The sequence below is a fragment of the Sceloporus occidentalis genome, unplaced genomic scaffold, assembly GCF_023333645.1.
Source record: "Sceloporus occidentalis isolate IW3139 unplaced genomic scaffold, rSceOcc1.0.p SCAF_3, whole genome shotgun sequence".
NCBI classification, from domain to species: Eukaryota; Metazoa; Chordata; class Lepidosauria; order Squamata; family Phrynosomatidae; genus Sceloporus; species Sceloporus occidentalis.
In genome coordinates, this window is record NW_028316983.1 from 95,091,892 (window position 1) to 95,115,503 (window position 23,612).

At 38.2% G+C, this 23,612-nt stretch overlaps 1 protein-coding gene across 1 annotated transcript in view; it reads right to left on the reverse strand.

Annotated features, from left to right (window-relative positions):
• Positions 1 to 22,772, reverse strand: part of LOC149316449 (vitellogenin-1-like) — a 55,841-nt gene extending 33,069 nt beyond the window's left edge. The window contains exons 1-13 of the mRNA XM_089518698.1: positions 22,733 to 22,772; positions 22,104 to 22,124; positions 21,801 to 21,952; positions 16,525 to 16,776; positions 12,359 to 12,520; positions 9,698 to 9,858; positions 7,678 to 7,825; positions 7,399 to 7,559; positions 7,129 to 7,294; positions 6,332 to 6,457; positions 4,234 to 4,443; positions 2,442 to 2,659; positions 2,244 to 2,344 (exon numbers count right to left, since the gene is read on the reverse strand). Of these exons, the coding sequence (XP_089374824.1) occupies positions 2,244 to 2,344; positions 2,442 to 2,659; positions 4,234 to 4,443; positions 6,332 to 6,457; positions 7,129 to 7,294; positions 7,399 to 7,559; positions 7,678 to 7,825; positions 9,698 to 9,858; positions 12,359 to 12,520; positions 16,525 to 16,776; positions 21,801 to 21,952; positions 22,104 to 22,124; positions 22,733 to 22,772 (1,918 nt within the window). The remainder of the gene's footprint in view (positions 1 to 2,243; positions 2,345 to 2,441; positions 2,660 to 4,233; positions 4,444 to 6,331; positions 6,458 to 7,128; positions 7,295 to 7,398; positions 7,560 to 7,677; positions 7,826 to 9,697; positions 9,859 to 12,358; positions 12,521 to 16,524; positions 16,777 to 21,800; positions 21,953 to 22,103; positions 22,125 to 22,732) is intronic.
• Between the last annotated feature and the right edge of the window lie 840 nt (positions 22,773 to 23,612).

Below are 23,612 nucleotides of genomic sequence, written 5' to 3' on the forward strand. Positions count from 1 at the left end.
ATGCATCATTGAAACACCATACCTCCACTGTGACTTGAAGCAGCTTTATTTTGACTGTCTGTAACAGGCCTTAGTTTCTGGATAACCTAGGCATAGAACAAGCAGTACAGCAACAACACAGATTAAATGTCATCTCCACATTCAAGACAGTATTGTATGATGCCATGATATTATGAAGCAATGTATGATGTGACTCAATATTCCTGATATTAAGCTTCAGTAGAGCCAGCATGTTGTATGGTTTTAATGTTGGACTGTGACTCTGGAGACCAGTGTTCAAATCTCTGCTCAGCCATGGAAACCCCCTAGGTGATCTTGAGCAGCACTCAAGGAATATATTCTCTTAGCCTCAAAGGAAGGTAAAGGCAAACTTCCTCTGTACAAATTTTGCCAAGAATTCACCTTAGGGTTGTCGTAAGTCCAAAACAAATTGAAGGCACATCGCTGGAGTGTTATAGTGTTTTAAATATTTTTTTTTTATCTTTTTAAAAAGTATTTTATTCTTTTAACATGCAATTTGTTTAAATGTTGTGGTAATTTAATCATAGTTTAATGTGCTATTTTTATATGCTTTAAAATGTACTGTTTTTTTTTAAAAAAAATATTGTAAACTGCCCTGGATCCCAGTTTTTTGAAAAGGGTGGGATATAAATAAATAACAACAACAACAAGAAGAAGACATTAATTATTGCTGTTCTCTTTATAACATAATAGTATGAAGTTAGACGGAAGGAGATGGATGCAACATTAGTTGTCTGTCTTGCCTCCTAGCCGAACAATTTTCATATTATAATATAATTGTTATATAGTTGTATTATATAATTGATCATATTGTTCTGTTATATTCTATGGTTGAAGTATTGCTGCACTGTACCATGGGAGGCTTTATTCTACAAGGTATCTTATAAATCTTTTAAATAAATAATTTTAAAATAGGCATTTGACAAACCTATATCTATCATAATGTCTTGTTCTGTTGTATGTTTTGAAGGGAGGCCAAGTTGCTACAACATGGGATGCCAGGCGTGTTTACAGTGTAGTGACAACCTTACATCCATATGTCTACATTGGATACCTGCATCCAATGAGTCTTTCATCCATTGTTAGATCTGTCCTTGTGTGTATCACATTCTAAGCTGCTGAAAAAAACACAGCTCATGTGCCCCAAAAGGCAGGCAATTGATCAGTGAGTCTACCTATCCCTCTGATTTTTTTCAGCTGGTTAAAACTCTCTGAAAGTCTGCTAACTCAAGACTTAACATACAGGGTATCTGACAATTATCTTTACATCTCTCACTGCAGTAGAAGCGAGACATTTCCCTGCAGGAAGAGTTAGAGGGAAAGAGATGGATGCAAAATTACTATTCTGCCTTGCTTCTTAGCCAAACAGCTAAGGGCAAATAAAAGGTAGGATTTAGCAGAAGAATGATAAACTTGAGTAGAGTACAGTCTTCTACAGTTATTTGCAGGTGTGTGGATCAGTTGTTGCTGTTGCAGGCCTTCAAGTAATTTTGGACTTATGGAGACCCTAAGGTGATCCTACCACAGGGTAGTTTTTCTTTTGAAAGGTTTGTTCCAAGGGACTTTGCCATTGCCTTTCTCTGAGGATGTGACTTATCCAAGGCCACACAGTATGCTTCCCTGACTCAGCAGGAATTCAGACCTTCCAGAGTCCTAGTCCAATGCTCAAACAACTACACCACTATAACATGGGTTCTCTTTGGTAGTTTTATTTACTAGCTTATGATTGGTTTTTAAAAGCTAAGGTTTTTGGTGATGGTTATCACATCATTTCTTGTTTCCTTTTCATTAGTCCTATTCTAATCAGAGGACAAGGTCATCTAGTATTTAAGCTTTGCTAGCGCTTTATTGTATCTAACATAAGCAGTGCATTTAAAAAGGATTAACAGGCATCATTATTATTTGGAATATTATAGGAAATAAAGATCTGAGAGGACAATATTCCTTCCATCTGTAAGGTATCTGAAGTACTAAGATACCTCAGGTGTCTTTTAACACAGAGATTCTGTTTTAGCACTTCATTACATTCTTCAGTAGACTTCTTAAATAATGGGACTCTGTGATGTTAGTCTGTTAAATTATAGGTGGTGAGAGATGCACCGTGTCTTTTTAGGTCTTAAAGCAAACAGCTTTTATTCTTAACAGATGGAATTCCATTTATTTTTAAGGCACTGTAGCACTGGAAATAATAAACACTGGCTGAAAAAACCCTTGTCTCTTACCTTTGAATACACTCAAGATGAACACTCTGCTGAATCGAAAACCTGCTGACTGTTGGATTTTTGTGCTGAGTACTTTGAGAGCCACTCTACTGGCAGAAGCCCTGGGGGGAAAATACATGTAGGAGTATTCATGTTAAGGGTTGCTGCTTATTGTATAGTATTCATTTGAAAGGAAATCAACATTTTTATAAGACTTACATCATATGTAAATCAGGATTTGTGGATCTGGCCACTGCACTCAGGTGAGTGTAGACAAAATTTTCCACCTGCATGCTGGGTTCATTTAGCATAGCATTAGCCAAGATCATCAACACAGGAAGGGTTGGTTTGGTTTCAAACAGAACCATGGCAGCAAGCACTCGGTTTGCAGCATCAATCTTGTAGTTTAGGATTATTTGAAGGGTAAGTCCTTGGACCTATGTAAAGCAGATAGGAAAGATTAATTTTCTTGTCTTAATTTTCTCCTTGCTAAAATTATTTAAGAGGCTTTTGGCCCATGATAGTTCAGAAAGCAACAGGCTTATGTACATTCAGCAGACATTTGGCCATAAAACCAGTTCTTAGTCCCAACTACAATAGGGCCTTTGAATCAATGGAACTTACATAAAAGTTGAAGGGGCCGGTGCTCATCTCCATTACTAAGCTGAGGGAACCAGTGCTGTCAAAGATGATTCCATGGTCATGTGGTCAGCATAACTGATGGAATGCTATTACCGTTCCACCGAAGTGGTACCTATTTATCTACTTGCACTTTTACATTCTTTCAAACTGCTAGGTTGGCAGAAGGTGGGACTAGTGTTGGGAGCTCACTTGGTCCCGTGGTACCTGGGTCTTGAACTGCCAACTTACTGACCTTGAGGCTGTCAGAACTGGCATCTTAATCACTAAGTCCCCATGTGTCTAATAAGTGTTGACTTACCAACACTTATGAGGTTCCCACTGATTCAAAGGGCCCTTTCCCCCTTTGACTAACTACACGCAACCTCAGCTCTCAAGCCATACAATGAATTGTTCTATCAAATAGTGAAAGAGAAAACTGTTAAAAGCAGCAAAAGTCAAATTGTCTGCTGGATTTGTGTGCATATTATGGCATTATTGAAGCCCTTAACCCCCCCCCCCCCACACACACACAGCAAAGATGAGGCACTCTTTCATTCCTCTGTATTGAGAAAAATGCTCCGAATAGCTTCCCCTGCAAATTACTGCTACTTAAGAAAATGTAAAACAATATTCTATTTTTCTGCCTTTTTTAACTGCCAAAGACAGACAATTTTGGATTTTTAAGAGGAAGTAGCCAGAATAAGATACATGAGGAGTTTCTTCCCCTTTCTCTCCCATACATCTTCACACACCCCTCTCTCATACACAACACAGATCCAAAGCACCATATCATACAGCTCACTGAAAGATATATGTGAATTTTAATTGTAGAAATCTCTCATGGATCATGACATAAAAATCTCACTTTTTCAGCTTTTTACAAACACCTCTTTATTGTGGGAAGGGTCCCCCCACCCTTTGGTACTCATTTTTGTAGGCTCATTTTCTTAATCTGTATATATATATTTTGACTAGCAATTTATCCTAGCATAACCTTTCTCACTATCTCCACTAATAAATCCAATTTTCATGTACATTTTCCTATGAAGTGTTTATTTTTGTATACACTTTTGACTGGAGTAATTTATTGGAAAATTTGGTAAAGTGGGAATTTCAAAGTCTGTTCTCTTTTTTTTTGATTCAGGATGTGCAAAGTGAATTCATGTTAATTTTTGGCTAGAAAATCCCCCCCCCCCCCCCTTATATAAGGATAAGGATTTTCTAGTCAAAACTTAACATGAATTCACTTTGCACTTCTTGAATCAAAATAACATAACATTTTCAGAGGAGAAAACTATCACATCATCATGATATTTTTGTGTTAGATCAGGTATAACTAATAAAAATGTATAATAATGTTCTTTGAACAGCCCAGGTTACATATTCTTACCCGTACAGGATCCTTTTTGCCAAGATTTCTTAGAGCCAATATTGCATTAAATTGAGTTCTGAGATCATAAGAAGAAGCAGAATTTGGCATGAACTTCATGATCGGCTTCAAAACAGCTTGATGGCCCACATTTCCATAGGTCTTAATAGCTAGCTGTATTCCTTCTATATCAGATGATTGCGCTGCTTTTGTTGCAAAATCAGTCAGAGGCTATTTTTAAAAAATGGATTAAATGTTGAACAAGTCCTGGAAGCAGTATGGTTAAAATCCACAAAGATTAGCACATAAGAAGAGCTGGTATGGCAAAAATGCCACACACAGAAAAACCAAAACTAGTGGTATAGACATGAGACGTGATCATGAATTTGTCTACATGTATGCGCACATTGTAGCAGAACTCCTTTCTTATTCATTTCAGGTGAATTGCTAGGCTTTGCTAGTTAAAAATCCATAATTACAAATTGTTAATCTAGTTAATATGATGTCACCTTTAAAAAATACTATATATTTTTAAAGGAAGGTGACTATTTTGATAGAAAGCGGGACTATTAAATGAAAGAATGCAAATAAAATATCAAATGGAATTTCATACAATAAAGTTATTTCTGCCATCTGGCAAAAATTATATTCTGGTTAGCTCCCTGAGAGGCATCTTATCACTTTGAATAAGTAAGCCACTAATATCCATTTAGCAATATCACTTTATTAAATTAGGGATATTTTATTGAATGAAAAGATTTTCATAGAATCATAGAATTGGAAGGAACCACAAACACCATGTGGTCCAACCCCCACGATGATTTTACACAATGTGATGCGGTAATACTTCTTGTTCAGGAAATGTAAGATGGCATCAGATGGCTGGCTGCTCACCAACCCCCTTGGTGCCACTCCCTCTCTTTAAAACAAGCAAATGTGAATATATTCTTAAGAAAATACATCTTGTTCAGAAAACATAAGATAAATTATATTTAGAAATGTTACAAGTGACTTCTAGGAAAGATTTAGCATCTATTTCCACCTTATTTTGAATGTCAGTGTGCACTAGCAGTGGCATCTTATATCCCATATAATTTGAGGAATATATCTAAAATATGAATGATAATTGTTGGAGGTGCAGACAGGCATGCTGAATTCCTGCGTATATGTGAGAAATGCCTTCTTATATCATATATGAGAGCACAAACAAATTAATGGACATATTGGTGCTATGTTCCTTTTGGTGATGATGAAGAACCTTAAGTTAAAAGATGTTCTAAAGGGTACTTGGCAAAAATAGATTATAATTGCTTAAATAAATGTACAGTATGTTGATACACTGAGAAATTCTCAGATCAGATAGATCAGGTCCATGCTATCCAGGCACACTTTCAGCCTGCCCAGGCCCTGTGATTATCAGGAGTGGCTCTTCTCTCAGTCCCACTACTATCACAAGTGTGATTGATGGGGGCATAAGATAGTGCCTTCTCAGTGGTTGCCCTTGAGGGCTGGGGCTGCCTTCCCAAAGAAGGATAGAATGGCCTCCTCGCTGCTGTCCTCCTATCATCAGGAGATATGTGTGTGTGTGTGTGTATGCTTAAAAGCCTTCTGAAGCTTTTAAAACAAAAAGTTTTTAGAGACTGGGCTGAGAGGGTGCTGTATTGTTTTAATCAGATCTGTTTTTAATTGTATAGTTGCATTTTGTTTGTTTTTAAGTGTAGTGTTGAATTATTTTAATATTGTGGCTAGTTTAATTTCATTTTAATGCACATTTTTAGCCTTATTGCTCTTTTTAAAACCGTGTGACTCTGGAGACCAGGGTTCAAATTCCTGCTCAGCCCTAGAAACCCACTGGGTGACCTAAGGAAGGCCCTTATGAACAAATCTTGCCAAGGAAACCCCTTAATAGGTTTGCTTCAGGGTCACCATAAGTCAGAAAGGAAGTGAGGACAAACAACAACAAAGCCACTTTAAGCCCCCAGTTGGGATGAGGATGATAATGATGATGATGACATTATTATTATTATTATTATTATTATTATTATTATTATTACAAAGCTAAAATATTTTTTCTCTTACGTTCTTGTTCATTGCATGCAATGAAAATGTAGACTTATACCTTAAGATATTTGCCAGGGCACACATCAGACGCAGAACAGTATCTGTTAAGTAGTGATCCATAGCCAAGGGTGATAAGTCTGCGATAGCAACTATCAGGGCCTTTAAGAACTTCTGTCACAATGATCTGTGGAAAGAAAACTCAGTTATTGCTGCAATTAATCATCAAAATGGAGAAATAAATGTGAAGCAAATGTTTTGCCCAGGCTTAACATATGTCTCAATAAACTTAGATGCAAATGCATTATAGACAGGACTCAAGGATTAAAGGAGAGAAAATAATCCTATGCATATCAATTATACTGTTTAACATCTAAAACGAGGTATGGAGCTTCCAAAGTAGAAAACAGCATTAGGGGGAGGGATCTGGGGACTTCAAGGGTTTCTGTTGGGAGGTTTTGGAACATATATTTCCTACCTCTGCTCAGAGTTGACAGTTATATTTTAAACTCTTTGACTTAGGTCAATATTACACTATGCCGTTTTAGCACTATTATTTCACTTTAACTGGTATGCCTGGCTATTGTGCAATTCTAGGATTTGTAGTTTAGAGAGGTGTAAGAGCTACCTGGTTGAGAAATGTAAATTTTTCTCCCTAACCCACAAATCCCAGGATTCCATAGGAGGCAGCCCCAGCAGTTATAGCAGAATAAAAGCACTATAACAGTGTAGCATGATATGGTCCTATATTTGCTGTCAGTTTCTGAAGTCCTGCTAGGTTGTCCTATGTATGTCCAGCTTACTAAAAAGAAAAAAAGGGGGAAAAAAAGGACAGTTTAAAATTGCAATGCATTTTACCATAGCTTCTTCCACTACTTCTTGAGAGACATTGCAGAAATGGAAGAACATAAGCAGAGTTTGTGATATTTCAAAGCTGGTCAGTTCTCCATGTTCCATTTTATGCCTTAAGAATCTGATTGCAACTGGATTGCCAACAGCAGGAATTAAATCAAGGATAACCCGCCTGTAGGAAAAGAAGTAGCAGTTACACCCAAACTCTGATAACTTTAATTTATAGCATTCAGCTGTGCTTCTCAAATAGTAAAAATACATCTTGTATTATCTTACCTATATGCTGGCTGGCTAGAGTGTCGTTTAAAGAATAAATCAAAATAATCTGTCCTATCTGCTGTGCGCAAAAGTTGTACAAGCTGCAGGAATTTTATTGTGCCATCAGGTGGAAATTTCTCATTTGGGTGGCCAGCCAAGTACTGCAATATTTCCTCAATCTGTTTTTTTTTTTAAAAAAAAATAGTAAGAAAAAAGAAGAAACTTGTCATATATTCTCTCAGTTCTTGGGTTAAAAAATAATATTGGTATCCAAATTTGAATCTCTTTCTTGGTTACCTCTCTTTCTTGGTTCTGGATTTTCAGTAACTGAACAGGAAGTGGAGGAAGTTCATCTTTAAAATGATATAGAAGTGATCCATATCTCTTCAAGTTAGAAGGCATTCTGGGCAAGCGTTCCTGGGAACCAATGAACATCATTTTCTGGCTATAGAAGAAAAGTTAAATTAAATTTAGAGCAAGGAAAGTAGATGGTTATATTAAGGATATTTCTGTCTTTAGGTTTTGCAATAATACCTCTAGATTTTTAGGCTACTGGCCACTTTTAGAGGGGGGGGGGGTGTCTTTTTTTTTTTTTGAAGTAAACTAGTATACTACCATGCCAACTTAGGGGCTGGAACAGAATGGCCCAACAAAGCCCGCTACGGTGTGAAGCATTTAGACAACGGGTAGCTGGCTTGAAGCTGCCCAGCTGCCCAGATGTGGGTCATGATGCTCCATTGGCATGGTGTTTATATGCCGCATGCCTCCAGAGCATCATGAAGCTGCCGTGGGACCATGGCAGGGCTGTCAAAGCTGGATTTTCCCTGGCTGAAAAAGGAATGGATGGGGGGAAATATATGGGACTGAAATATATGGGGTTTCAAGCCGCCCCATGTGAAGACAGATGGGGACAGTGGCAAACACATTCCACAGCCCCAGTCCACTTTGAACCTGGCCAAAAAAGGAGTGGATAAGATCCACTCCTGCCGTGGCCCCATGGCAGCTTCATGAGATCTGGCAGCATGTGGCATGTAACCACGCGGCCAGAGTGTCATGAAGCTGCCCATGTTCTGGGCAGCTGGGCGGCTTCAAGCCAGCTTACTAGCATCATCAGGACATGCAGTGTCTAAATGCTGTGTGCCAGTGATGCCTGGAAGCAAGCTTTTTGGGGCAGTCTGTTCTGGCCTGATCTTATTCACAGGCAGATTGGGCTGTGGCATGTGTTTGCTTTGACCACAATCTGTCTTTGGAAGGATGGCTTCAAGCTACCCCTTCAGGGCCATCAGTTCTGGCCTTAAAATCGCTTGTGCTTTATTTGTCCCTATGTGTAATCTTTTGGCCATAAAGATTTGCTGATACTCCAAACATGATGGGTGAGATCCTACACTGTACTTGTGCAGTGTAAATCTGCACTCATATAATTGCATAATATGAGATCCTACATTGTACTTGTGGACTGTAAAGCAAAACTCAACACACAGTTGTTGCATAATGGCCACAAAGTACATATATAACTGGAAAAATTGTATCCAAACACTTGAATTATATTGGTTAGTCCTAACTAGAGTAAACCTATTGAATAAATGAGATTTACCAATGTATGATTCACAATTGATTCAATGGCTCTTCTTTAGTTGGAACTGACCAACACCTATATATAGAATCTGAATTTAAATTTTATAATCTCTGTACATAGTCATAAATGTGCCATTTATTTCCTTGTTCATGGTTGAATTTGTACAACCTATTATATATGTTCAAATTATACACAACATGATTAACCTAAACAGCACTTTTATGTGTCAGAAGGAACTAAATATGGTACAACCCACATCAGGAAAATAGCATGGATCCCTATTCCATTTGTAGAGCACATGCTATATCATGACCATTGAATATTTTCCCTAATATACAAAAATGTCCAGGAGATGCACTCCTGTTAAATCACATGACTAAGGTCACATGTATTTCAGCCTCAACAATTCATTGTTGTTTCCCAGAACTTCCTTATCAGAACATTTCCATGTTTAAAATTATTTTACTGCAATCATAAGAGTTTTCATATTAAATTATATTTGTGTTGGATTTAAAACTGTATTTTCAATAATACTCTTTTAAATAAACTAATCAGAAACTTGCAATTTCTCCTTTAAAAAAGCTTGAGTTTTTCTGCACCTGTTTCAGATTTATAGCAATCCATGACATTCTATAATAAACATGACACTGTATAAGTTGAAGGTTGGTCTCAGGGCATTTAACTAGGATGCTGAACTAATTCATTTTATTACAATGCATCACTTATATAGTGATGTAGTACCTGGCCTCCATTAGGGCATATCCTCCATTTAACTCATGGAATGGTGAGAACTGTCGTATTTCCAGGCTATTCACTTCCAGAAGCAGCTTCTCTCGCTCTCTCCTCTGTGTATCCTTGAATTTGTAGTTATATGTAGCTGCGGCTCGAAAATTCTTGTTTTTCTTTACGAAAAAGGTAATAGCAAGGCATTTTATTATTATGTTATATATAATAATTAATTATATTGATAAGATATCCATAAATAAGCACTCATTCATTATAATTGGATACAACAATTTTATTAGTACACTTCATCATAGGATTCCACAGACCACAGGTTCAGTCCTGGCCCTTCTGAGGCTTTCTAGTTCCCAAATAACTATAACTCTTATTTTACTTTGGCAGTGGACTGGGAAGTGCAAGAGAGAGAGAGACAACATGGGAAAAATGCCTCATGTTAAGTAAAGCCATTGGTTGATCTATCTCCATATCATCTGCCCAAATGGCAGTGGCAGTCTGGGTTTTAGATAGGAGTTTTTTCCAATCCTATCAGGAGATTTAAGATATTCACATTGGAGTACTCTATATATAAACCATCTGCTCTCCCTTTCAGTTAGCTCTTCCTTTCTAAAGAGAAGAGTAGGCCAGGGGAAAGGATAGTCAAGGAAAATACAGTGGGTTCTTCCCTTATGTGGGGGATCCTTTCTGGACCCTCTGCATAAGGGGAATTCGGTGTATGCTTGAGCCCCATTGAACATAATGGGGCTTGTGCATGCAGCGGTGCCCATGCCATTACAACTTCTGGATGCACTGAGGCTTTTTATGGTGTGGACCTCCAGCGTACGCTGGAGTCCGTGTAAGGTGCACCCACGTATAACGCAGCCGCACTGTAATTTTTTTCTAATGCCGTCTTTCTTTTCTTTCTGTTATCTTGATTTTCCATAAGAAGAATGCTGTTGGATTAGACTAGTTGGATTAGATTGGTCTAGTTCAATTATCTGCTTCCTGACCAATGTAATGCATGTATAAGGGACACTCACAAAAAGAACATGTTGGCAATAACTGTCAATTCCATCCCTGTTTTCTCTTAATAGGTAGTCTTATAATTAATATTTAAAAGAGAAGAGATAGTGCAAAGTCGTTTTCATAAATGACTTTTTTGATGAATCTTTGGATCAAAGCCAATACATTTTTCTCAACCTCCCTCTGTCCACCATCAGCTGGCCTCAGGGAGTGGGAGAGAAAGGCAGGTCAGCTCTATCAGGCCTAGACAGAAAAGGAAGAAGATCCTCCCTCTATCCACCATCATCTGTCCTCAGAGGGAGAGAAAGGCAGGTCAACTCTATCAGGGCTAGCCAGAAAAAGAAGAAGGCCCTCCTTCTATCCACCATCATCCAGCCTCATAGGGAGAGAGAGAGACAGTCTAGCTCCATCAGGCCTAGTCAAAAGTAAGACGACGAGCCATCCCTCCATGGCATCTGACATCATCTGTCCTCAGAGGGAGAGAAAGGCAGGCCAGCTCCATCAGGCCTAGCCAGAAAATGAAGACGGGCCCTCCCTCCAATCCATCTGACATGGTCCAGGCTTGAGAGGGAGAGAAGAACTGATGGACTTATTCCCCTTCCCCAATGCCATTCCCTTCTCCTTTTTGCATTTTGTCTTTTTAGATTGTAATCCTGAGGGCAGGGCAATGTCTAATTAACAATTGTAAGACATACTGAGAGCCTTTGGCTGAAGAGCAGGGTATAAATACTCCAAATAAACAAACAAATAAATAAGTAGTGCTATAGTATTTCCTCTTGCTTCCACAAGATGGAAAAGATTGCTGTTATTCTAATACTTTTACTTTCCTCACTGCTTTTGCCTTTCATCTGATGGTGGCCCAGAATAACAAAAGGAGAGCAGAGGAAGGAGAGGGTGCATGTAAGTGAAGCAAGGTATGTACCTTGCTTCACATACATGCTAGATTTCTTCTCCTTGCTTTCCAATCTCCGTTTCTCTCCTTTTGTTAGTGGTAGAATTCAGACATAAGAGCACATATGTTAACAGATTTTTCTTCTTTCATGTCTCTCTCTTGCATTTGGGAAATGCAAAAAGGCATCTGAGACCAGTGTAGTGTCCAAATATTTCTTCCAAGGATATTTTTTCTGCTTAGACATAAACTTTATCTAACTTCACAGCTGTCACATATATGGAAAGCTACACTACATGGTAACCTATGTGGGAAAAGCTATATGAAGGTTCCAGTTTTTACTGCATCATTATCATCTTCCTGTTCCCATTAATTTTTGAATTTAAAATTTCCTGCATGGTATGGTGAGTCCCATAAATGAATGGCCAGGAAAATCAGCACAGTGTAGGGGTTTGAGTGCTGGACTATGATTTTGGGTTTAAGTGCTGCACTATGACTCTGGCTCAGCCATACACTGGTAATACACTGAGTGATCATGGACAAGTCACACTCTCAGCCTCAGGCAGAGGTAAAGGCAAACCCCCTCTGAACAAATCTTGCCAAGAAAACCCATGATAAATTTGCCTTAAAGTTACCATAAGCTGGGATTAACTTGAAGGCACAGAACAACATATGACAAAATATTCATGTAATTATATGCAAACAAATCATAATGGATCTGCTTGCTTATATCAATTGTACCTTAGAGTATACACATTCACTGAACCCACCTGCCTACAGAACTTGCATGGAGTAGTATATGCAGCACCAACAACCTTTAAAACCATGTCATCACAGTCATTTAAGTCCTTTGACTTGGTCACTAAGATCTCATCATTTTTCTCTGCACTTCTCAGGAGGTATGTTGTGTTGCACTTGCCTTCAATGCCATTCTGAATAAACAAATAAAAATAGATAAATAGAGAGTTAGTTAGTAAGTCAGTCAGTCAGTCTAGATAGTCTTCTTAGATATATATTCACCCACTTGTGGGATTGCCTAAAATAACCTCACTATAATGCATGCCTTTAATCACTGTCATGTTTTTACTCTTTTCCTTTCACACATTTCTTGTCAAAGATTCAAACATGGGCTAATACTGAAAGATCACTTGAAAACCCCTACAGACTTCAGTCAAGTCATGGCTTGCCCTACTGGGAAGTTCCTGATTCAGTTCCAATTAGGACTTATTGTATATGAAGCATAATTTGAAAATTTTAATAAAAAATGTGGTGCAATAATTTGATCAGTCAGAATTAAACCTCAAAAGGAAGGGATTTCAGAGTCAAGGCTGATAACTCTTCCCCTAAAAATCCCATTACACCTAATCTACAACTCATACATCCTTCTGTTAGAAGCCTTAGAATTGTAGATGCACAGATGTGCCATAAAAGCGGTAATAATTAAGCACTGCTGAAGAGCTAAGGAACCTTCACTTTCTTTTTCACATTAGCAGGTTTCGCTCAGATCTATAACATTAAAACACAATTTTGTATTCATCAGAAGTACAATTTTGGTATATGCTTAGAGAGTTTCTACTAAGTTTAAATCTTGTCTTTTTCCCCCCAAGGTGTTTCAAGTCTAGAGTCTTCCATATGCCTTATGCTGCCCATTAGTTAATGAGCTGGTATGAAGCACTCCATAACCTGTCAGTACTGAATCCGACTTAATGAGGGTTCATAATGAAGTTGGGGGGGGGGGGAGTTTGCATTGGAAGGACACTTTACTACTTTCATCATACTTTGAATTCAAACAGCTCTAGCTGTGCAAGTTGTACTGCCTTGGGCCCTCCAAAGCTTTCTCGCTTCTGAAAGTTAGCTGCTACTGCATCAATTGCCACAAGAAAGAATGTCACACATGCCACAGGATAAGCCCTCTCTCTCTCTCTGAGGTGCTGCTAGGTTGGTACACTCCCAGTCAAGGGGCACATTCTGCTTGCTGCCTTGGCTGGTCCAACTCAATTTTGGAAATAGAAGGGCTGTTCACTTTCTCCTTTCCACAACCACAGTGATAGCCATAGAAACACTGAAGAGGTGGATTCCTTGGCCATATGCCCCCAAAGAGCATCTGATCAGTTCAGTTCCCTGACACTCTTGCTCTGGGATAAATCTTTCACTGTAGAAAAGCACACAGTTTAAACTTTGATGGTTTCTGCTTTACTCCACAGTGCATGGTGTTGATGCTGCAGGAGAAAAGATGCCATGTCTTTGCACTTGCTTGGACAGCCCCTGAAGTGATAGGTCCCTGTAATTATGCTCTGTGGTCTAGTGATAATGGTCCGCTCTTGCTTGTTCACTTTATCATTGGATATAAAATGATAATAGAGTGGATAATGCAAATCTTAGCCAGTATAGAGTGCAATCAAAGTTATCCACTGAGTCTTCCTTGAGACTGGTATGTCCTCCTTTAAATCTTTAATGGGAAGAGATATCAAATTGTCTCATTTTGTGGGCTTGGCAGGATCCAGTTTTAGACGCCATACGACGTTCTCTTATGCCTTCTTAAGGCCACTGGGAATGTGAAAAAATTAGCATGGATATAAAACTAGGCATAGTGCGATACAGGTATGGAATGTTGGTCACTGCCTCCAAGCCAGTTTCCTAAATTAAATATTAGTACATTAAAATATTTATTTTCTAAATTAAACTAACACTGTTCTGAATTTACAGTGGGCCTGTTGTATTGGTGGGCTAGCCATGCATGGACTTGTTTATCTGAGGATCATTATAGTCAATGGTGGTGCATGTATGGGGCTGCATGCATGTCACCACCCATTGACTATAATAGGGCTAGAGCATGAGCACTTTTTTCTAATATGAGGTAGGAGGAGTGGAACTGAACCCCCCCCCCCCCCCCCCATGGATGGGAATGGTACTCTGTACCCAAATTAATTTCAAATGATCAACATCTTCATCAAAATTGGCATAATTAACATAAATATATGGCAGTGAACATGAAATTAATCAGGATTTCAATATGATTATATTACAGTTTAACACAGTATAGTTCTGATGTAACTTTAGTCTAATCTATACTTAAGAATTAATGGAGTTTGACACTGCTTTAATTGCCATGGCTCAATGCTATGGAATCTTGGAATCTGTAGCTTGTTGTGGCAGAGAAAGCTAACTATCTCACAAACTACAAACCCCAGAATTCCATAGTACTGAACCATGGTAGTCAAAGCGGTATCAAACTGCGGATTAGACATTTGTTTCAGATTTACGGCACAGATCAGTTTTAATGTAGCAAGAAATATTTTGTAGTAAATCACAAGTTTAATAATAATAATAATAATAATAATAATAATAATAATATGATTTATTTATATTCTGTTTTTTCCTTGCGGAATCAAGGTGGATTACAAAGCAAAGGGAGCAAAATACAAAATACAAAGTACACCCCCCGCCACCAATTACATCACAGCAAACATCAGATTCAGTCTATTGTTCATTGTTAATGTAGCTCTAATACTGATTGTTCCAAATATACAAATGCAGAAATGTATGTAAATTCATTTGTTCATCTGATTCTTGCTGGTCAAGAACATTACCTAGTTTCAGTTTTTGCCCCTTTCTCAAAACAACATATTTGAGCTGGTGATATTTTTATTTTTCTCTTCTTTCTGTCAACTCAGCAGAGCACCCTAGAATCTCAAAATATAGGGTGCTGTCTCAACCCCTAAATTCTATGGTTCACCTCTTCCATTTTGGCTTCCTCCTCCTGACCTCCCTCACTCCTAACATATATACTGAAGAGCCAAAACAAGGGCAAATCTGTATAGAAATCAACACTATACACACACAAATAACTTTTCTATTTTGTCATATTCTGTAGATATGAGGAGGTCATTTATTACCTTCTATTGGTTCCTGGAATACAAAAGACTGAGCCTTACCTGGACAACACAGTGAGTATAGCCCACACATTCCTCTCTTTTGTTCAGACCCATCAACCATATTGGTCTAATATCACAGTTGTGAAAACGTAGCTGTTAATGGCATCAACTGTGCAGTTTAGTGGTAATGGCACCAACAATGTAACTTCAGTGCTTAATGGCTTCAGCTATGTCTTGGTGTAGATCTCAGCCATGACCACAGCTTAAGGCAAGACATTACTTTCCAACTCCAAATCCTGCCTCTGTTAGTAATATTGAGATAAACTAGCCTTCCTTAATCTTGTGGAAAAGGGCTGCTGAGAAGATATATGAAGCACTTTGAAAATATATGTGGAGGAAAATAGCTATGTATATACTAAAACCAAAGTTCAAGGCAGTTAGGCATAGTAGTGATGCAGCCCTGTGCTCTCTTACCTGGAGGTGCATCCCATTAAATTTAAAAAAAGGTTTGCATCTTTCAGTTAAGTGGGGCTTGAAAATGCAGATTGTGGACTATGTTCTAAATATATTACTTCTCTTGAAAAGGCAATGTGGAATTGTTTTACTGATGTTAGTAGCAATTCTGCACTGTAAGTAAAATGGGATCGCGTTTAGAAGAACCATCTTAATCCAATGCTGTCAACTAGAAAGTGGCCATTGGTGAAATAACATCATTGGCACCTGAACCTTAGATGTCTGTATTGGCAATAACTGCCTTGCAGAACAAGTCTTCAGACTGGGCAGAAATGTCTAGCAGGATAGTTGTGTTAGTTTGTCACAACAAAAACAAAAAGAGGTCTGTGGCATCTTAAATTTTGCAATAGGTTTGTGTGAACCTGAGCCCCCTTCTTCAGAAACATCTTATGACATGGGATATCTGAAGGATTAACAAAACTTTTCTAACTGGCACAGCCTGGGCAGTGTTGCACATGACTGAAACACACAACCATAAGCGGTTAGTGCAAAAGCAAGGAAAAATAAAAGCCACAGGATCACAAATGTTATGGAAATTAAGAGTTCACCTCTTTTAAATTGTAGTTTTTCTGGTCGATCTTCAGGGTATATTCAAATAAATTCAAAATTCCTTTGTAGATGTTCAAAGCAAATTTGGAGATATCTGCTGGAGCCATGATATCTTCGACATGCCCATTCCTGTGTTGAAATATAATTACATCCTTGACCTCTCTCTCAAACAATTCTGTCAGTTTGGGTGAGGGAATGAAGTCTTGCCAGGGGTAGATGCCATTGTAGTCAAATACTTCAAAAGTGTGGGCCTGTTAGGCAAACAAACAACAAATCCAAAGTGTAAATTTCTTGTTATTTCCCCCAACTCCTAGGGTTTTCATGGAGCCAATTTGAATGGTAATCTTTTTTTTAATATTTAAAAGAACACATAACAAAACAATAAACAATAAACAATACTCAAGGAAACCACAGAGTCTTCCTATTTAGATTTCTGGAAAGGCTATACACAAGATTGCAGCATTATATGTGCTGTCTAATTTTTTTTAAAGCATCTATATATCACAGTATGTTAACTATAGCCTACACATGAAAAAAGAAAGGAGAAGAAACAAAAGGAAAAGTATGACATTGTGTGTGAGATGTTTCTGTACATACACAGCCCTTCCCTGTATCTAAAACAGGGATGGGAAAAGTGCCTTCCTGGAGATGCATTAACTATGTATACTGGATGAGTTACCTTCCTATTTTTGAAGCCTCCAGGAATAGTGATTTATCATTTAAACAGGCCACAGAGGCTCCCTGCACTGTTTAACATGAATGTAAATACTTGCCCCCCCGCCCACCCCTGCAGCCCCATTTTTATAAGGAACCTGTGAGGAAGTCCAGAACAAAAATGAAAGGGAATGACAATTTTTAATTATTTGCTCTACACAGTAACCAAAGTATTAACAACACCTTTTCAGAATCAAGCTGGATCCAATTTACTAAGGCCTGTTACAGACTGCCAAAATAAAGCTGCTTTGGGTCTCTTTGGAGGTATGCTGTTTAAGAATGCGGAAGCTGCACCAAAGCTCCACTCCAGTGCTTAGGAATGGAGTGTGGCTTTGGCACGACCTCCGGACTCTTAGGACCCATGCATCATTTAAATAGCATACCTCCAAAGAGACCCGAAGCAGCTTTATTTTGGCAGTCTGTAACAGGCCTAAGACTCCAATCTATGTATAGCTTACCACAGAGCCTGTTCAGGTCTTTGTTATACCGAGGAGAAGTTTTTGGGTACTGTAGTAGCTTTGGACCAGTTTTTGAATTTTACTTGTTTGGATCCTCAATCCTGGCTTGTAAATCTATGATTCAGTAAGCTATGAATGGACTATTTGGCCTGTATATTGCTCCTCTCTTGACCTTATACAGTACTCACCAATATTTAACAGATGCAAATTAGTACACATGTGACTGAAACATATCAGCGTATGGTCAAAGGTTGCCGCCAGGTGACAAGACAACCAAAATTATTAATGAAGAATACACAGAACTACTGTATTAAACAGAGAAATCTTGATATTTATGTATTGAGTTTAGGGAGGTCAAAACTCTGCCCTCCTATCCTTTCCCCATCTGCTTAGTTTACTGAGTACAGATGGCTTTTGCACTTTGAACTCAGTTTAAAGAAAATGAAGTTAAGGTAAAAGTAAAAGGGAAAATGGAAGGAAGAAGGAAAATCTGGGACATTTGAAAAGCAGCAATGGGAGTGGAATAGCAGAAGATTAACTGGCTAAACTAGGACATTTTCATCACATGGCATCATTATATCGTTCCTTTATCGTCCCAAAGTGTAGTGGAATCGTCTTAACAGACAGACAGTTCCAAAAGATTTTCACATGAGGCTGTTAGTGTTTTTAAATTGTTGATATATCAGAATTCAGCAATAAATGATTACAAAATGATTTCAAAACAGTTACATTCACACACTGGACACAGCAACGATTTAAGAATGATTTAGCAATGATTTAAGAACACTAACAGCCTCATGTGAAAATCTTTTGGAATCGTCTATCCACTACACTTTGGGACAATAAAGGAACTATATAACGATGCCGTGTGAAAATATTCATAAACTTCATCCCTTCATAAACTGGCTTTGGCATTTCATTGCTGACCTCTTTGAACCAGAATTCTCCAGATCTGAAATAGGGACTTCCCGCTTAACTTCATTTTCTAACTCAAAGCAGAACTGAATTAGGTTTTATGATCTCTGTAAAATAATCTTAAATAGCTGAAGTCTAATTTTAAAACAAAATTCTGTCTTAAACACTTGAGGGTTGAAATGGCAAAGTAAATGAAAGGAGAAAGGGACTAGAGAGGGAAGAGTGTGCTGGTCAACATTAGTTTCTGACTTGCCAAAACTTCATGTAGACCCTAGATTATGGAGTGACCTGCCAGAAGAGATTTCACAGCTGAATAAACTGTCTGACTTTAAAACAGCATTAAAGACCAGTCTCTTCCAGCAGGCTTCGTTTTAATATAAGCACATTTTATTTGTCTTTTCAATCGATGTGTGTTTTAACTGGGACTTGTGGTTAATGGAGAAAATGGCAGATAATAACAACAGAGCAAGAGGCTTATACTCTGGACTGACCTTTCATAAGATTTGGCACCCATTTATTGAATATATCCAGCAAGATTTAGTCTCTAGACATCCCCCAATTTTAGCTAAATTTTTATGGAAAGATGTCTTTCAGGATCCCTGAACACATCTTTTATCCATAACTTTCAAGGCCTTACCTGGGTTATTGCCTGTATTTATTGTTGATTTGGTGTATTGTTTGTTGTCATGTTTTGTTTTAGAATGTATTAATAAAATTTTAATTTTTTAAAAAACAGATGTTGTTAGTTTGTTAATTGTTGTTGTGCCCCTGCCTTGATCCACGGGGGGAGGAAGGTAAGAAATTATTGTTATTGTTATTATTCTTATTCTTATTATGTATAAAGCAAAAAATGTTATACTTGAAAAGGCCAATACATAAGAGGGCTCAAGGTAGATCATCCTATATTTTATTTTGACTTTATAGCAGGTTCAGGACTCTGGATTTGTTGGAACAACAGAAGTGATGGAGGTATTTAATTCTTTTGTTCCTAAATGTTTCCTCATTCTCAATCTCCAAAGACCTTGAACTTTATTGCTCTGGCCCTGGAACAGGCTGGTAGCATCCCAAAATGGAATGTTCTGGGGACGGGAGGTGGCGGGGAATGCATTTTACTGCACAATGAGAACGCTGCCACTGCCATCGAGTGTCCCCATCCTGTTCCAGATGTGTCCCAGAGGGGTCGATTTTCGGGAATGCTTGTGTTCCTGGAAATCGCCCCTTGGGGAACACATCCGGAATGGGATGGGGATGGTTGGCGGCAGCAGCGTTCTTGCTGTGCAGTAAAATGTGTTCCTCACTGCCTCCCATCCCCAGAACGTTCCGTTTAGGGACGCTACAGGCCCGTTCCAGGGCCAATGCGATAAAGTTTCTTGTTAGCTTTGCAAAGGAAAACAACTACACCAATACAGGTTCTTCCATCTGTAAAGCTACATGAAAGGATAGTGTTAAACATACTTTCTGTTGCCTCTCTCAATATTGCTATAATCAAATTTCTCGCATTAAAACATCAGGAAATACACAGATATTTCTTTATGTCACTGTAACATTAGTTTAGAGAGCCTGTGTGGTGTAGTGGCTTGAGTGTTGGTCTACGATTCTGGACACCAGGGTCAGAATCCCTGCTTGGCCATGGAAACCTTAGGCAAGTCAGATTCTCTCAGCCTCAGAGGAAGGCAAAAGCAAACCTGCTCTGGACAAATCTTGTTAAGAAAGCCCTATGATAGGTTCACCTTAGGCTTGCCATAAGTTGTAAATAACTTGAAGGTAGAAAACATCATCATTATCAACATTAGCCCTCTTGCAGATTACAGGGAATAATCAATATTTCACCACAAATGTGATTAATAGTACTTCTCTGGGTGTCACTTGTGACAGATTCCTATGACCTAACACATTTCAGGAGGCTGCATGGCAGGAAACAGCTATCTCAGGACAGATATCTAGCAAACATTTTAGGAACAATGCTAAAGTGCAGTTACATAAACCATTTCAGCTTTATTATTGCCTTATTAGGTTTATAAATTTAGTGAAGACAATCCTAGCAGAGAAACGGCCCTGTTTTCTTTGGTGTTGCTATAAGATCAGCCAGAAAAAGATACCCACTAATCAAAGCATCCTTGACATTTCCCCCTTGCTCACTAGTTCTCTCATTGACCCTTTTCTTGTTGCCTCTTTGAATTCTCCACTGGCTGGCGAAGGTTTGTAGCACCAAACATGTGTGTTGAGGTATCAATGATTGAAATGGTGCATTCTCCTGCCATTTGAAGTACAATTGAGGTGAGTCCTTAGTTTCCTTTCACAGATCCACAGTGATAAGTGGCTGCAGTGGGAATGAATGAGCCAGTCAATCACATTTGTGAACATCCTGTGATCCTGTTTTTCTGTTATTTCTGTCCGCAGCCTAAAACGGTCTGCATAATTTCTGACCTATGGAGTTGAACAAAACCCACTAACTCACCAGGGGCTTAATAAACCTCACATTTTTGTGTGCCAAGCCCTGAACTAAGATATGTGTAGCACATCAGCCTCATGTTGTGTGTGGCATAGGAATAGGCATGGCAGTGAGGGGTAGGATATTTCTGTAAATCTGTCAGGAATTCTTCTGCTTTCAACTGTAACAGCTAAGGGAATACTTAAGATATAAGTGGCTATGGTAGAATCATACTCAGTGTATAGTTGTATAGGATTTTCCAAGGAATAGCAGCAAAGACGTTTGTGAAGCCAAATATCTGTTACATTTTAGATATTAAATAGAGAGCTCAATATATGCAGAGTAGAGAATAAATTGCCATGTACACTCTGTAGTCATTAAAACAGTCACATGAAATTAATCATCAGAAATATGCAATGGGATCCAGCTTTACTTGACAAGATATGACTGTTTACTAGTTACATAAATCATCCGATTAAATAATTTCAGGTGTTGCAGCCCGAGAACAATTGAATTGATTCAGCAATAAATTACTGTGCATCCGAAATTACATCTTACTGTCTATTTGACCACGCAGCAGAACAAATCCTCCAAGGCCGACGTTAGCTTGAGCTCAGTGAGAATTAGCTGGGAAAGTGTGAATTGGAATTTAGGTCAGTGCATAAAAAATAAGAGTGTTAGTTGAATTCTACCTGAGCTGACAAAACTTTAAAACTTCAGAGAAAAAGCAACATTCATATTAGATTATTTTTCTTACCTGCATAAGCTTGCGATCTGAATCAATTTGACCAACATCCACCTTACATTTAACTTTAATTCCAGCACTTGCGAAACCTTTTCCTGGAAGTCTATTCAGAATTTCAAACTCATAGTTATAGGAGAAAATTTTGTTTCTATTTGATTCAATTTCTGGAAAAGAAAATTCAAATAGGTATGATAGTCAATATAGGAAAAATATTTGGCCTAACTATCTAAAATAACTTAAGAGTGTGAACCACACTTCCAAGATTGAATAGATGTATTTATTTTTCTTCATAGGAATAAATGGAGGGATACTTACGTTGATCTTGTTGCTGACAACCTGAAATATAAAAACAGAAGTTAAATGTACACATGGGTACAACATACATAAAGGTAAATGTAAAGGTAGTCCCTTGACATGAATGTCGAGTCGTAACCAACTGTAGGGGGTGGTGCTCATCTCTGTTACTAAGCTGAAGAGCCAGCATTGTCCGAGGACTTCTCTGGTGGTCATGTGGCCAGCATGGCTGCACCGAATGCTGTTACCTTCCTACCAAAGTGGTACCTATTTATCTACTTGCATTTGCATGTGTTCAAACTGTTAGGTTGGCAGAAGCTGGGACTAGTGAAAAAAGCTCACCCCATCATGCAGCACTTGGGCCTAGAACTACCAACCTGCCAATCGTCCGATTGTCAGAACTGGCGTCCTAACCACTAAGCCCCTGCATCTCTACAGCATACATAGCACTCATTTTATTAAAAAGATGTTGCTTTATTCATGCAGACCCATGCTTTATCCATGCAGAGTTAGCTGTAAATATTCCCCAATTATTTGTGATAATGAAAAATTTTTAATATTATAAATAGGTACTGGGGTATTTTAGATTTTAATTGAAAAAATATTTTTTGTTTAATTAATTTTGTGGCAAATGGTGAAACTGTACTTACCCACAAGGGTTAAGGCTATTGCTAGAATTAAGGCCTTCATTGTGACAGGGGAAGGTAAAACTGTCTAGCTGGTCCCTCTTTTATAGAGAGTTACACTCAGTCACATGCTTAATTTGCAAATCATTAAAATGAACCAGCACATTTTGGGTTCATTATTGATTGACTCAACAAACAAACTAACATTACAAAACCATGGCACATACGTTTGACCAGGTCAGATGTAGTCCAGGTGCTGAGATTTCAGGGCCAAAACCTGAGACTTAAAAATAACCCCTTTTGATTTCACAGGGATCAGACCCTGATAGAATGCAATATCTTAAGCAGCAACCACAGTTGCACAAAGTATGTCATTCAAGCAAAAATATCAAGCAGAAAAGATGATGAAAATATACATACATACATATATACATACATGTATTTTTCTAGGCAATATTCTTGCACTGAGATTCCTCTATCTTGCCCCATGGATTAGAGGAGAGGGGGCAAACTCTGGGCTAGGCTGTGTGATCTGGGGACCTTTGTGCCTTTAGTTAAATGCATATTTTACATTTTAAAAATGATCTCAATTTCTAGTAAATTCAAGTAGAAAATAATATATAATTCTAGTAAACAACATGATTTAACAAAGACTTTTTATAACTTATCAAAAAGGAAGGAAACTAATATAATAATTCAGTGCCTTATAACTTTTTTTATGTTTGTGTAAATCATGAAGGATGAAGGCCAAGATCTTTCCTTGTCAGATGCAACTATGGTGATGGAGTTCTGCCATTGCAGTTACATCTGATGAAGCCACCTCCCCAAAAACCTATCTTTTCAGGATGCGGTGTCCCTGCTGGAGGATTCCCAAGGTGCTGCAGTTTGGGGCACTGGGAAATGG